A 15,636-nucleotide genomic window follows, 5' to 3' on the forward strand; every position below is an offset into this window, starting at 1 on the left:
ACCGAAGATCTAGATACAGGGGATATGCTCCATGTCCAGTTTGTCGACCTTCGGAGACTCCCTTTTTGGACCACAATCGTTTTAACTGCCTGAATGGTCTGGATGGTGTGGACTGACTGCCCCCAAACCCGAACTCAAATCCTGTGACCTTGGATAATGGTCCCAGTAAACTGCCTGATCCGGCTGAACCCACTTCTGAAAATGACCCTGTTAGAGTAATTGGTGTAGTTTCTGGCTTTGGTACTGGCTCTTCCCCCCACTTCATCCCTGCAATCTGTTCTGTGGCTTCTCCAGCGCACATGAGACTAATTTGGTGGAATGTGGCTGGTTTAGCCAGCAAACTGGGCACCCAAGATTGGATAACTTACATTGAGTCCGGGGATGTTTGCATGTTCCAAGAGACTTGGGCAAGGGAAGATTACAACCATCAAGGTTACGAGTCATTTTCCATCGCGGCAAGGTGGGAGGGTAAGGGCCGCCCCTCTGGTGGACTTACAACTTGGGTGGCTTCCCACTTAGGATGTCAGGCTTCACGCCTACTGGTGCCATCAGATGATATCCTAGTGGTTTTATTAGCCTGGCCGAACCTAGCGAAACTTGCCCTGATAAATATTTACTCCAGGCCAGTGGGAGCTTCGCGTGAATCCCCCACTATAGAGGAGCTTTCAGTATATTTAGCGGAAATGCCAAGAGATATCCCTTATATAGTGGGAGGGGATTTAAATTCCCATTTCGAGCCGTTGGTCGGTCTCGTAGAGGGATTTCCCACGGAAGAAGAGTTCAGGTGGTCAGTACCCTCTGTTGTAGCACCTTCCCCAAAGGCATGGACGCCTGTGGCTTTGCAGATTACTGCTCTCACCTTAAAGCATGGAATTAGAGCCTGCAATGGACGTATTAAGTCTGATGTACCAAGCAAAACCACGTACAACAGAGTGGGAAGAGAGTCCCGCTTGGACTATGCTCTTGTACAGATAGTGAACTGGTCTTCTATCCTGGACTTTAGGGTGGTGGAGAGACTGGATAGTGACCATAACGCCCTTGAACTCGATCTTAGCCATCCTGGGCCAAAGGCCTCCATAACAACCATGGGGGAGTCCAAACCTGAACTATTATTAGACAATAACAGGAGAAGAATCAGGTGGGATAAACTAGCTACGAGCCAAGTGAAACTTTCGAAGCTCTACGCAGGTTTAATCCCCATTTTGGAAAAAGTGGGAGAGCTAGCCAACGATGTGGGCAATATAGTCCACCATGAGAAATTATATCAGGCTCATGAGGACCTTATAAAGGGAGCGGCCTCTGAGCTTTTTACCAGGGTCCAGAATCAGAAGAGGATCCAACAACATAACTCCTTATGGTACAATGCAGTCTGTAGGAAGGCAAAGGGAGAACTCCTCAGATGCATCAAGGAGGGAACAGATAGAGAGAAGCTGCGAGAAAGTAGACGGGCTTATAAAAAACTGGTCATCCATGCTAAAACCGAATGGGAGAAGAACCAGTGGGAGGAGCTTATCACTTCCCTCGCAACAAGAGACCACCAAATGTTTTGGAGAGTAGTAAACGGGGGGTCGGGGAACCTCCATTCGGCAATAGAACCAAATATTGCAGCAGGGGTGTGGCAGGCACACTTCCAGTCTCTCTACAGTTCCGAGCAGGGAGAAACTAAGATTGATTTCGGTACTGGACTGGTAGAGTATGGCGGGGATTTGATAACAGTGGGGGAGGTGAAGGTAGCACTAATGGGACTTAAAGCAGGAAAGGCGCCAGGATTGGACGGCCTGCCCGGGGACCTGTTTAAGCAGGAGCCCGGTGTTTGGGCCCCCTATCTGGCTGCAGTGTTTAATGGAGTTTTGTGTGGCATGGAAATTCCGAGTACTTGGCTGGGGGCAGAGGTGGTCCCTATATTTAAAAAGGGCTCGCCCCTGCTCCCAGCCAACTACAGACCAATCAGTCTAATTGACGTGTCACAGAAGCTGTTTGGCAGGATACTGCTGAATCGGCTTCAGGACTGGGTGGAAGAAACGGGTGCCCTCAGTCCGTATCAGGCGGGATTTAGAAAGGGAGTTTCTACAGTGGACCAGGTTTTTCGTCTGAACGTTATCTATTGGAGGGCAGCAATATTGGAAGGGGGTAGTTTATACACTATATTTGTGGACCTGAGGGCTGCGTTTGACCTCGTGCCCAGAGGGAAACTCTGGAGTGTTCTGGCTGAGATGGGGGTCCCCCCAGACATCCTGATAATTTTAAAGAGATTGCACCATAATAACTATGCCCGGGTCAGGTGCGGGAAACACGGGGAATTAACGGACAGATTCCCCGTTGACAGGGGGGTTAGACAGGGCTGTGTATTGGCACCGACCCTGTTCTGCCTCTTCGTCAACGGGGTAATCGCCCATCTCAATGGAACTGAATACACTGATGCCCCAAAATTGAATGGCAGCAGGGTGCCTGCAATCATGTTTGCAGATGACACCCTGCTGCTGTCCAAAACCCCTATGGGGATACAGAGGATCCTTGATTCTTTTGTGGCTTTTTGCACAGATAGGGGGTTAGAAATTAATGCTAACAAAACCAAGTTTATGGTTATGAACCCAACCCCAAGATCACGCCCGAACCCCTTACTGGGAGCTTCACGTTTAGAGAGAGTCTCCACCTTTGAATATCTAGGTGTAACGTTGAATGAAACCATGTCCTGGGGAACTCACCAGACTAGGGTTAATCTTAAATTAGTGCAGACCACTGGCGGCATTGCTCGGTTGATGAGAAGCTCCACATATCGACCGCTGGGGCCGCTTATCCAGATATACAAGGCACAGGCAAGAGGAGCTCTGATGTACGGGGCGGAACTGTGGGGTCACACAGCTTCCTGCAGTTTGTCTATAACTGAGAACAACTTCATTAGACAGATAGTAGCACTCCCGTCCAGTACTCCGCTCCTCCCCCTGAGGATGGATCTGGGTCTGAGACCAATAGCAGATGAATTAGGTCTCAGACCCATAGTCTTCTGGCGAAGGCTATGGAGCACCGAAGAACTCTCTTCTTATAGGGCGGAACTGAGGGAGTTTTTAACCCACTCTAAAGCTCTACAGATCCCGTGGATAAAATATATAAAAAAGTCCTGTATGGGATTGGGCCTCCCTGACCTGTGGTCGGATCCAGCTAACGCCTCACTAAGGATCCCACGAAGAGCTTTGGTCAGTGCTTACCACGAGCAGAAATTAGTTATGGCCCTAGACTGCAAGAATGAGGGGTCATTAACATCTGTATTCGCTCAAAGCAAGGACTCATACCGCCTGGAGGGGGTTCTGGATGCTATGTCTCCTGTGCTGGCCAGGAAGCTATTTCTCCAATGGAGATATGGCACATTGCCTCTGCGATCGTACACCTGCTCCTGGTCAACACTGCCATCTACCAAGCTATGTCCGACTTGTGTGGGAGCAGAGGAAAGCGATCTGCATGTGGTCTTGTTTTGTCCAACTTACAAGGCCGCCAGGAAATATTGGCTCTTACCACTTATTAGAAACCTTGGTTTTAGGGAGTTCCTCCCGGTGTACAGAATTTTAAAAACTGATGTTTCAGATCCAATTGTGTTTGCACTAGCCAAATTCCTTACCAATGTCTGGCATATTCGTACCCGTATTTTAAAGTTGCAGGCTCCTATCTAATTTTAAGTTTTTATTTTTAATTGTATGGTCTTTTATCTGATGTGTTTCCTGTTTACTTTTCCTTGATGGTTCGACATGCTCACATGTGTGTTTTTTGTGTACATCTTTTATGGCCAAATTGGCCGAAATAAAGATTAATTAATTAATTATTGCTATTTTTGGGTGTTAAACCAGTACTAATGAGGTCAAAACCATGCCCAGAGTTATCAAGTGTAAACATGACAAAATAAGTGTCGCAGTCACAAAAAGTGCAGCATTCTGCAGCATAATTTGCCTTTTCTTGCAGCATAATTTAGTCAACACTGCCCCGTAATGTTGCCCTCCCCTACCCCATAATTCCAGTGGCCCTGGTTATCAGTGCCTTGTGTACAACGCAGCTCCAAACATGTTTTGGAGTGCATGTAAGATGTACTGTGTGACAAAGGTTCCAGTTCCAGGAGGAACGGGTGGAGGTGGGGCATTTACTGCACCAGGTAAATTGCAACACGATACGATGATGAATTTATTGGGCTTGATAAATCACTTTGATTGTGAGTTTTTATTTGGCAAATGAGGCAAAATGTGTGGAATTAGATTCTTTCCCCACACAAGTCTGCACATATTTGTATTTGCCAGACATTTTACCATAAATAAAATGTGGGAAGGGTTAGCCTGTACAAATTAAACTTGGGATTCAGGGCAAATCACTTAATCTCCCTGTGCCTACCAAAAATGAATGTGTCTTGTGTAATGTAACTGGTGTTCGTGTAAAGTGCTCCAATACCTTCAGATCGAGTTTGTGCTATATAAAACTGCAAAACAAAAAATAGCTAGGGGATGGAGTGAGAGATGGAAAAGGGAGACCATTGAAGATGAAAGTGGGAAAAAGCGGATAGATGAAATTAGAAAATAATGATGGTGTAGTTGGGTAAATCGTGCAGGCTCCCTCATAAAACAATTACCTGACACAATTTCATTGACACTAGCCACATTAAGTTACTTCAACTTTTTCCCACAGGTCTTGAAAGTGGGTGCCCCGTGTCTTTCTCTCAGAGCTAGTTGCAAACCACATATGGCATCGCACCACTGTAAAGATGTTTCATGCCTGTACGTTCGCCAGCGCTAACTGGCCTCGGTGTGTGACTGTTTACACAGCATTCAGGCTCACCGTACACTGACGTTGCCACAGCATAATGCCATGCTGTGCTCCATTGCTGTCACAGTGTCCTACACTCCTTTCCCATGGAGGTGATCACATTACTAGCAGTCCGGGCGTTGGTGTGATAATTAAGCTTTGCATTGAGATAGACGTCATTTCCAGAGCCGGCAAAACAATGTGGCGCTGCAAATGCCATTTTAAAAAATCCAAGGTGAGAAAGCAGTATGACGTCACTGGACTAACACATATGAAAGACTTTGAAAGTTTGGGTGGGTCAATTAATTATCTAAATAGGAAGCATTTTAGTAAATTTTAAAAGTGAAAATAGGTTCTATTTTGTCAGTACCATTTAGGAGGAACTGGCTTAATAACATCCTATAATGTTTACTGAAGGTATTTTATGTTTCACTTCTGCAGTAAGCGGAAGACACACAGGCTTACTGTGCTTCCATTAAGAAAAACCAGATATTACAGTTTTGAAATACTCAACTTCTGGTTCATCTCACCGCCCAGAAAAGATGTGTTCCTGCTGGTGCGCACGGATTTAGAGAACAGCACATCTTTCGGTTACCACAGTTATCGGAGTCGAGGTCTGCTAACTTGTATCGTGTTTTTTCCTGAAGTACCCGCGATCCAAGAAAAGTGATTCCTGGCTGCTGAGGTAATGACGGCAGCAGCTTGGCCATGTCTCTGCTCGAGTCCCCCAGGAAGAGAACACACCCCACCCTACTGTGCCGTCATCTGGACACTAGCGGAATGTACCAAGGGAGAGGAGACATGTCAACAAATCCATGTTTGGACAGAAGTGTTTCGTAAAAGTCTGGATCCTCCTGTTTCTGTAGGAGTTGTAAACTGGCCTCTTTTAATAATGTTTTCTGTGGGCCTCTCTGAGACCCTGGAGTCACTGTTCTTCATATCCAGCTGTTCGACTCTCCCTTCAAGTACAAACGGCGGCCTTGCAGTCGGAATGGGACCAGATGAAAAATTGTTTACATATGGCGCGCGGCCCGGATAGGGATTCGGTCCCTCGCAAACAAAGCTAGACCACTTTGCTCCTTCTCATCATTTTGCAGCCTGGCCTGTGATTTGTTCCCCAGTGGACTTCTCCGTCCTGGAATCCACAGGAGTATTTTGATGTTTTGAAGGCCTTCCCCAGCAGATCATCGGGGAGCAGGGAGGCTTCTTCCCTTTTCAAAGCAAACGACGGGAAGAGTGTTGGTGGGCTTTGATTTTAGGTTCAGGGTCAGAGGCCACTTTACCTGCTTAACGCATGAGCCCTAACATCCTTTAGGTGAACCTCACTTCGGACCTACATAATTGGGGTCCATGTTTGCACCCAGTGTAAGTGGTTTGTATTGTGTGCATATGGCGTGTTTTGTTGCAGGGAGACCAAAAGCAATGAAAGGTAAATATTGTACAAAATGTGGGTTCTCTTTGTGGTTGTCCTTTTGTTGTGTGAGGAAATAACAACCTGCAAGCTGATGATCCTGGATCTCCGGCTCGGAGAACCTGGTAAATATACTGACAGGTTGAGGGGTTTAGGTACGTTTCTTGCCAGGCCAAGATCTCTTCCCAGCAAATGTGCCTGGGGTCCAGCCCAATCATCATATTGTGCTTTGTGCCATCTAACAACAGAAATAACTGGCCCAGAGTATCTTCCTTGCCTTTGCGGAATCCAAAAACTGACAAGTTGGTGCGTCCTCTAGCAAAAGAGGAAACTGGTCCAGATTGTCTGCCGTGGCTCTCCCTGGAATCCAGTAACTGTCAAGTTAGTGTGCCACCTAGAAACAGAAAGAAGTGGTCTAGATATTCTGTCTGTTTCCTCCCTGACTTGAAATCCAGAAACTGACAATTTGATGCCTGCTCTGTTTCCTGATTTGTTAAAGCACAAATAGAAAGCCCGTGGAGATGTCAACTTAAAGTTGACTTACATTTAAAAAATCAGTTATTTTGAGGTTTGTTTGGCCCTAGTTTCCTGACACCACCTTACAAAGTAAGATAAATAATGATGTCCTTAAGCAAAATAGCCCAGAGGGACGTTTCCCAAGAGTCTGACTCTGTGTGCCACTGCTTCTCTCAATGCTAGGACCAAGGCTAAGACTCTGGGTGAAGCTCTGTGCTTGAGACCTATCCTTGCGGAGTCTGAACTGCCCCATGAGGAGAGGGGCAGGTACGTCATCAAGAAGACAAAGAGCAAGGACCAATAAACGATGCCTTTGTCACAAGGAAGGGAGCTGCCAGGGACCACATGGGACAGACACTCTTGCTGGTCTGAACTGAACAATGGATCTCAATGACATCCTAATACAAAAAGGTCACAGAACTGAACAAAGTTTTACAGTATTTACAAGATTATTAGCGTTTTGGCCTTGCTTATTCCACAGCTCATTCCATACCATCCCTGACTTCGTGGGAGCCCTTATCACTTTATTCCCTTTCCATCAGGAATGTGCAAGTTTTTCTCTCATCATAAGTAGTGTTCTGATATGCTATTGCATGTCGACCTGAGTTCAAACCCATTTGCCCACCTCTGAAGCCTTTACACTGTTGCAGAGAAATACTTGGGTCTCTATTATTCCACAGCTTGCTAAGCAGGACCATCCATTTCCACATTGATAATTATTATACATATGGCCAATGCTATTTTGAATTATCATAGATTTCAAAGCAAAGCTCTCCCTATTAAAAGTGATAGCTAGAGCTTTGCCCCCAAAATCTATGCAACCTTCTACAATCGCAACTTTTTTTTTTAAGTATTCTCTTTTCCAAACTTTTCCAGCATTGCCTGTGTGCTGTAATGTACAGTACAAATACAAATTTGGAAAACTTTTAAAAACACACAAGTACCACAAGTGGTTTGTATTTTGTACTTGAAGGGTACCCTTCCTGTACAAAACCTATACTACACGTTAAGCACAGAACATTGTACTGTGATGCAAGGGACTGTGCATGGCACGTCTGTCTATGGTATGCCAGGGCAGGAGGAGAGATAAATAGCGCCACATCTAAGTAGATATGGCGCTGTTGTGATCTGTCCCTGTGAGGCAACGCAGCACAAAGGTTGTTGTGCTGCATCAAGTTTGTTAAATCTCTCCCTTAGTTTCATCCTTCTTACAGTGTCCTCTCCTATTCAAATCCCGAAAGGATCCCCATCTACAGGGCTAGTTAGAACTAAGTGCATGTTTATAGAAAAATCTGATCCCTGTCACTACATCGTGAAACATACTGACAATGCAATTCAAGATTCCCTCCTTATCTCTCTATTCTTCCCCTCCACAACACACGCACTTCCAGAGGCAGAGATTTATAAATACTGCAAGCTATTGACACGCCTTAATCCCCATCCTAATATGATGAGATGTAGGGGTGTACATCATATGATTTTGCCTAATTTTGTGACATTTATGGAAAATTACACACAAAATTATGCATAATTATTTAAAATGCAAAAATGACACTTTACGCTATATTTTAGATAGAAATTAGTTCTCGTGCCCATTGCATAAAAAATGGTGTAAAACACACAAGTACCACAAGGAACAGGCACTTACATTCTGGTCATTGGCATTGTTCCCACACTCCTGCACTATAATTTGCTGTGAACACAGTTTAATTATGCGAAGTGACGTATTAGCGTAATTTCAGGAATTTCCCATCACGGCTAATGCAAGGATATTGTGCCAGCGTAACATTTTGCCAGACACTAATGAAATGCGACATCTTAAGTGAATCTGGTGATGCAACAATGGAAAGTGGACTCAGGTGTGCACAAAGCCACCACTAAGAGCAGTGCCCTGGCTTTCATCAAAGATTCTTGAGGTATGCTAGCCCAAAGAAACTGGAAAGCCTTAAATATCAAATAATGCAATTGTCCATCTCTCTGCACTATTCAAACTGTTTGGTTCATGATTCTTTGTCTCTGTTTACGATATTTTAGGTACTCGGCTTAGCGCCGTACATCTCGGCCCCCTGCTTTAGGATTAAAGGTTAGCGCCTTTATTCTGTTTGCGCGTTCTATCCAGGGCACCATTATGAGATCACGCTTTGGCACCTTGGCTGTGCTCACATCTGGGATGCATTTAGAAGGAGAAAGCACAGATCCCTGATTGGAAACAGTACATCAGCACCGCGCCTCACTTCAGCTTGTCATGACAGTGAGTCAGGGGGCTTTCAATAACCTAATGTATCAAACACTCCTAACTGGGGGAAATGTCATTAGGTAAAGGGCGTATTTTAAAGTGTCGCTACGGTAACTAGTGAATACGTTCTTGATACTTGTCTTGACCTCTCGCTATCAGAAGGTGTTTATTATTTGTTTATGTAAGTGCTTCATATAGCGCATAGATACTGCCGTGTCAGTAGTTCAGAGCGCGTTGATAACGGCTATATGCTTAAAAGCATTACTTTACAGAGCCCAGTCTCCATCTATGCTGCCCGCCAGCAGACATCTTTCAGCATGTACAGGATCACACCGTGTGTGAGTGCGCGCTCTGCATAACTCATCTCAGAATGCTTCGTGGCGCTAAGGCGTCGCTTCGAGGAATTCTGGACGTAATATGGAATGCAGGGTTCTACATTTCTTGGACAGTGATGCACTGTTTCCATGGCAACGTCGCCTTGATATACGATGACTTGGCCATTACGTGGAAAAGTCATTTTTTGTAAAAGAAGAACCGCGGTTTAAACTGACAGGCTCGAGCGCCACGGAGAAACAAACATATATCCTCTTTGGGACTTTGGAACAAGGAAGAATTTCAAAATGCTTATGCGGTGACAGATCACTCCAGACGGTTGTATTTTCAAGAGTCCTAGTTCATACATTCGCCCACCCCCTATTTATTAATCGCCCCCTTTCTTGACTGATTCATGCAAGCCTCAGTGTATATAGTTACCCATTCACTAACGGCAGGCATATACCCACTCGTTTATTCAATAGTACATGTACTGATTCACTCACTTATCCACTCACGCATTCATTCATCTTGTCACTGATCCAGAGAGCACTACTCGTCGGCCCTGACATTATGTACAGATGCCAGGAGAGAATTACATCTTATCATTCACACAATACAAGGGGCTGCGAGATAAATCCGCTCAGATTATCCCGTCTCCAAGGAGTCTGGCCGACGTTCCAGGCGGGCATCGAGCACAGCAGGAACAAGGCAGTTCTTGGATTGATCCTTTGGTACAGTAGGTCACGTCCCACAAGAGTCACCTGAAGTTAAGATAGGAGTGGGCTATTATCCATGCACAGACCAGGAAAGGTGTAAACATCAGCAAATGGCCCTCTCCAGTTACCTAATCCTGATTCCACCTCAAGCCTATGCCCCAGGGGTGTAAAATACTGCAATTATCAGGATTCAATGCCCCCCTCAGGAATATGGACCCTGGCCCCACTGCACCTGCTACACCAGTGGTAGTTACACCCTTGTTTGTCACTGTGTCCCAGTCCCGTTCCCCTTCCTTCTCTTCCCTTTTGTTTCTTACTCCTGGTTGAAGTCAAATGTGGAAATACAAGTCATTGTCTCCAAAAATGAATAGCAGTGCTCAGCCCCAGCAACCTCCTGCAGAGATTAAGCACCTACACTGTCCTGCAATGGGCAGAAAAGAAGAATGGATTCGCATCTGAGTGTGGACGCAAAGATCAATGCTGGATTCATGTTAATTGTTCTCGCCTCTTTTCACTATCCTTGGCCCCAAACCAATCTAATAACCAATTTTGACAGTGCTTGAGTTGCAGAAGTTCAGAGTTGTTTGTGGCATACAAGGCACATCTTTCTACCAACTCCATGGTTGCCAACAGCACTCGACCGCGAACCAAAAGCAGCCCTGGCAAAACTGCTCAAATCAGTCCAGCCCCCTTTGTCTCCAGGAATTATCTTTTTCTGTCCATCCTTTCTCTCTCTTTCTCTCCTCTCTGATCGTTCTTTCTATACCTTTGCACTCCCTCCGACTCAATATTTTAAAGTCTCTCCATTCCTGCTTTAATTAACCTCAGGCAAATGAAAAAAGTGACAGAAGAACCAGGAGCTGCCCTGGGCTTCAAAACTGGCCCCTGTGGACTCCAGCCCACCAAATGCCCAGTTGAATAAATAGACTGCATGCTAGCTTGTCTTTCCAAAATTTATTGGGAAGAAAATTCAAAAGCCTAATTTTACCATCAAATATATAAATACAACACCCAGGGCCTCATTTACCAGAATCTGACGCATCACCATCGATGCGTCAGATGTCTTGCGCTTCACGCACACCCCCTAACGATGCCATGAATGCGCTGGAGTTACAATATAGAGCTCGATGGTGCATAATTTCACAGATGCGTTAGAAATTCTGACGCATCTATTGGCGCTAAACTCACGCAATGCTGGAGTAGCATTGTTAAACTGATACAACTCCAGCAATGTGAGGAGTCTCCCGTAGGAAAAAGGCCTGTGTCAATATTATGCCTGCTCTGAGCAGGTGGTAACATTTTGATGCAGTGAGGTTGCAGAATGATGCAGTGAAATAATTGTAAATTTCACTGTATCGGTTCTGCGTGGTTTTCCTGTGGGAACGCCTACCCTGCACACATTATACCTGGTGCAGGTATAATGCATAGCAGGGCTTTACAAACTAATGTATTGGACCCAATGCGTCAGTTTTAAATATGGAGCAGTGTAGTGCAGTGCTGTCGCTACCACTGCATAAAGAAAAAGGTTGCAGTGATGGTGCAAAAAACGTGTAAATGAGGCCACCGGTTTGAGCAGCATCAGAAAATTGTGAGGTACTCTTAATCAAAGCCCAAGAGCTGACACTTGATGTAACTTTCTTAAGGTCTCAAGAATCTGCGAATCAGCTGGGACTCCAGCACCTGATTCTCATGCTGTATTATAAATGAGGCAGGTGCATGCTCGGTACCAAGAAGAGACCCGCCTCTTTCAGAGAACCAGCAGGACCAGTGCTGGAAGTGGTAGACTGGACAGGTAAGGCTTTTATAGTCCAGGGAAACATACGACTGTGATGCACTTTGGTCACAATAATACACGCCCCAGGTGTACAGCAACTGTCTGGAGGTTTGATTGTGAAAGCAAATAGCGCACAATCTGCTGCTGCCATGGCCTTGTAGCACTATCTGCAGTCTGCATGCTTTTCCACCAAGATTCCCACCCTTCAATCATCTGAGTGCTCCTATGCTAGCAAACTAAACGTTTCTACACAAAGCATGGTATTGACCTGAAAAAGGAGGGTCAGGCAGTGACCCAGAAAGAATGCATAAAGCCATAACACAAGCAATAAAAATGGGACCTATGTACCCCTTTTAAGTTATTAAAAATCGCCATAAATATGGTTGAGTTGACGCCTCACATCCATGGACCCTGGTGCCACTGTCCCTGCTGCACTACTGATAGCTGCACCCCTGGAATTTGGTTATTTAAACTTCCTTAAAAGGGGATATTTGAGGCAATGTTTAACATCCAGCTGTTCTTACACTCAACCCTATCAGTCTTGCTGTATTGCCCCATTCGTCTGCTGAGTTCCAACTATAGCACATACTCATCAGGAATCTAGTGAAACTTGAAATGCTTGGACTTCAAGGCCCATAACGCCATGTTCTAAAATTAATGTGAAATGCACCTGCAAGTTATTAGATGGCTTGTGAAATGTGCACTCCATTCTCGTGTTTGATATGTCTTACACCCACATAGCTGTTAAGTTTCCTAGGTTCATGTGTGACTAGCTAGGCCAGTCCCAGTTTTAATGAGAATTCTGGGACTTGCAGTCCTGGTTATACACTTAGTTAACTAAAACTACAAGGCCCACATTTCTAACAAAAAATGTAACAGGATTAACTAGTGATGCATGGACCTGGGTAACTTGCCAGCTATGCACCAAACTGTGCATCAGCACCAACCACCAGCACTAAGGATGTCATGAAGACTAGGCCTGGGAAGAATTTCAATAACACTGGAGTTATCAGAGTAATTTTGGTAATACTGAAAAACGCAGAATTACTCTTCTCAACTAATTCCGCTAAATTTTTGGGTAATTCTGCATGATTATGCTACACAGAATTACGCATTACGCCCACTGCTAATGAAGACCCACCCTTTAATTATGTCATCTTGGGGGTTGAAGCCTCTTAGGACCCTGTTACCTTGAGGGCCCTTCATAGAGCGGGTGAAATACTTTGAGCCAAAAAGAGACACTGATCAGATTGTTTTAATCTATAAATGGGATGGGTCAACAGGGAATATGTTCAGCAAGGGTCCAATGAGTCACGCGCCAAGGGTGGGAGGACAAAAGGTCAACACAGACATGGTAAAATGTTTTACTCACAGGGCTAGGTATTCTCCAACCAACTTTAATGGCAAAAGGTTTAGGAAGGGTGTTACTCAGCTCACGTCAACTTGGTAAAAATGACAGATCATCTACGTACCCCTCGAGACATCTAAAACCGTAGCCTGGCCCCTGGTACCAATCCGATGCTCTACTCAAGCCCTCAGTCGCCCCATAGGCAAGGTCCGCGCTATATAAACATTCCAAAAACCATGAATCAGAGATATGAGCCGCGCTTGGCATCTCGCCTGCTTTGTGCTAGCGTCTTGCCATGTTTCTCAACCTACATTTTAGGCACTGTTATTTTCCTGCAAATTTCAGTTTACTCTTAAGCGAGGAATGGGTTGTTTTCGTTTACTGACCGAACTGTCGACTAGGGGATACGCAGACCCGAGATTAAATCCCAGGTCCCAGTTTCCTCAAATCGTGTGATCCTGCGCAGTCGGGCCCATCTTTCTGCGTTAGCTTCCACCAAATTCAGTGCTAAACAATATAACATCGTTAATTTCTAAGGTAGACAATTAGACGCTAAACCTAGATAAATAACTTCAAAGACTTTCTTTGCTACCCCTACCCGTTAGAGGGCATGGGTCAAAGTTGGCGCTATAAACATTTCTCTCACACTGTCTGATTCACAGTCGCCTTATATTCAGACATAATTATGTAGCACTTGCAGCTACATCAGTTCTCTCTTTGTAGTTCCATATGCATATTATGTTTACTCTTACAAAGGGATGCTTACTTTATGAACGTTTAAAGCATTAAATCGGGGTTAGTTTAGCTAAAATCGCTATGACCCACAGGTTAGTACAGCTCTCACCAGCACGAACATTAACTGACTGAGCTGTTTCTCCATATTGTACCATATTGTGCCTCTCACACACGCAAGACCTCGCATCACCTGAGTAGAGATCAGTGCGACCGCTCAGCGCTCTGCCTGCTCAGTGAACCGGGGCGACATTGTCAGTCTTGTCATCAGCATCACATGAAAAAAAGGCGCATGTCTCCTTAGGATGAAAAGCGGAGCCAGTCTACCAGCATGTCAACACGCGATCCCCAAGCTGTACACGTATTCTTCCACTCATTAAGACACTGGTCTAACTTACCAGCACCCCACAGACTATAAATCAATACACAAGGCATGATTGGGGAGCAGTGGAGGTGTGGGGAGGGGGTTAAGAGTCTGAAAAAACGAGTGTTGGGGCGTTTACTGTGACATCTACCCATTCAATTGTGTTCTGCAAAATTAAGGTGGAGGCTTCTGTAGAAGTCACTATTTGAACAAAGGGTACAGGTGTGTTCTATTCTTCTAGCATCTAGCTGAAATGCGGAGTCATTCCACGATCTCGAGGTTACACAGACATTTCATCCGTGTATTAAAGGGATGGCCTGACATAGGACGCTGTTAAAGATAATTCAAAGTGTTTTCAGTGCGCAACGCAGGGGGGCTCACCTAATTTCACGGGGGAAGGGAGTGGTTGGGCGAAGGCGAAACGGGGGGCTTGCAATCCCAGCAGATTACACAATGGGGTCACCAGTATCATACCGGTTCCTGAGGTTGGGACTTTTGGATGGTATCAAGTGCCTGCACACCCCTACCTACTAGCACGCACGCACGCACGCAAGCTCCACGTACCAAACATACTCCTTGCCTCGTAGTGTCTTTTCAGAGAAGTGAACGCACTGTGATTAACGCTCTACTTACCATGCTCGGCCGATGCAGGTCCCAGGGCGCACACGAAAAGGAATATTCCAAGCGCTTTTCCCATGGCGAGATTTTTCATCAGGTGCTGCCAGCCGAACCCTCGTCAGAGGGCTTCAAGAGTCCAAACACCAAAGTCAAACCAACAGAATTAAAAACACCTCATAAAAAATGTTGTCCGCTAAATAAATAGCTTAAAAAAAGACCAGCTTCCAAGGTATTTGGGGTCCCCGCACCACAAGGGCCTGAACTCAGGCACTGGGATCTGTCCGGCACCCTCAGAATGCCTAAGTGAAGAAAAAATAAATGAAAACACCCGCTGGTGAAAGAAAAAATAAAAGTTTGTTCGTGTGCCGACTTTCAAGACGCTCGTTCGCTCTGAAGTCTTAACGCCGTGTCCCACAAAGTTAGAAAAAGTTTGGAAACTTCCTCCAGCAGAACTGTCTGCCCCTGCGGCTGAGACCACACTGTGCCCCGGACAGTCAACCTTCCCCGATCCTGCTCCCTCACACACCCTCTCACTGTTGTGTGTCTGTCACAGTCCGGAGCTCGTACTCTCTGCCACTCCTCCCTGACTCACTCACTCTGTTGTGCTCACAGCGTCTGACACAGTCAGGGTGAAAGGAATGTCCCGGGCCTCATTAGCATACTCTTTCTGTGAATTCCTTTGTGGGCTCCTGAGGGTTAATTTAATCAGAAGAATGGGGAGGGGGCAGCGGGTGCAAGGAAGGCAAAGAGGAGACACTTTTCTTAAAGATGCAGAGCTGCAAATGCAGAGACTTAGTTCAACATTTTAAACAAATCTCAACTTTGAC

The 15,636-nt window shown here is 45.4% G+C and overlaps 1 protein-coding gene across 1 annotated transcript in view; it reads right to left on the reverse strand.

The window, feature by feature from the left end:
- Positions 1-15,413, reverse strand: part of AXL (AXL receptor tyrosine kinase) — a 227,184-nt gene extending 211,771 nt beyond the window's left edge. Inside the window, exon 1 of the mRNA XM_069207542.1 lies at positions 14,825-15,413. Coding sequence (XP_069063643.1) covers positions 14,825-14,903 — 79 coding nt within the window. The 5' untranslated portion in view covers positions 14,904-15,413. The remainder of the gene's footprint in view (positions 1-14,824) is intronic.
- Between the last annotated feature and the right edge of the window lie 223 nt (positions 15,414-15,636).

Source organism: Pleurodeles waltl, chromosome 9, assembly GCF_031143425.1.
Source record: "Pleurodeles waltl isolate 20211129_DDA chromosome 9, aPleWal1.hap1.20221129, whole genome shotgun sequence".
Taxonomy (NCBI): Eukaryota; Metazoa; Chordata; class Amphibia; order Caudata; family Salamandridae; genus Pleurodeles; species Pleurodeles waltl.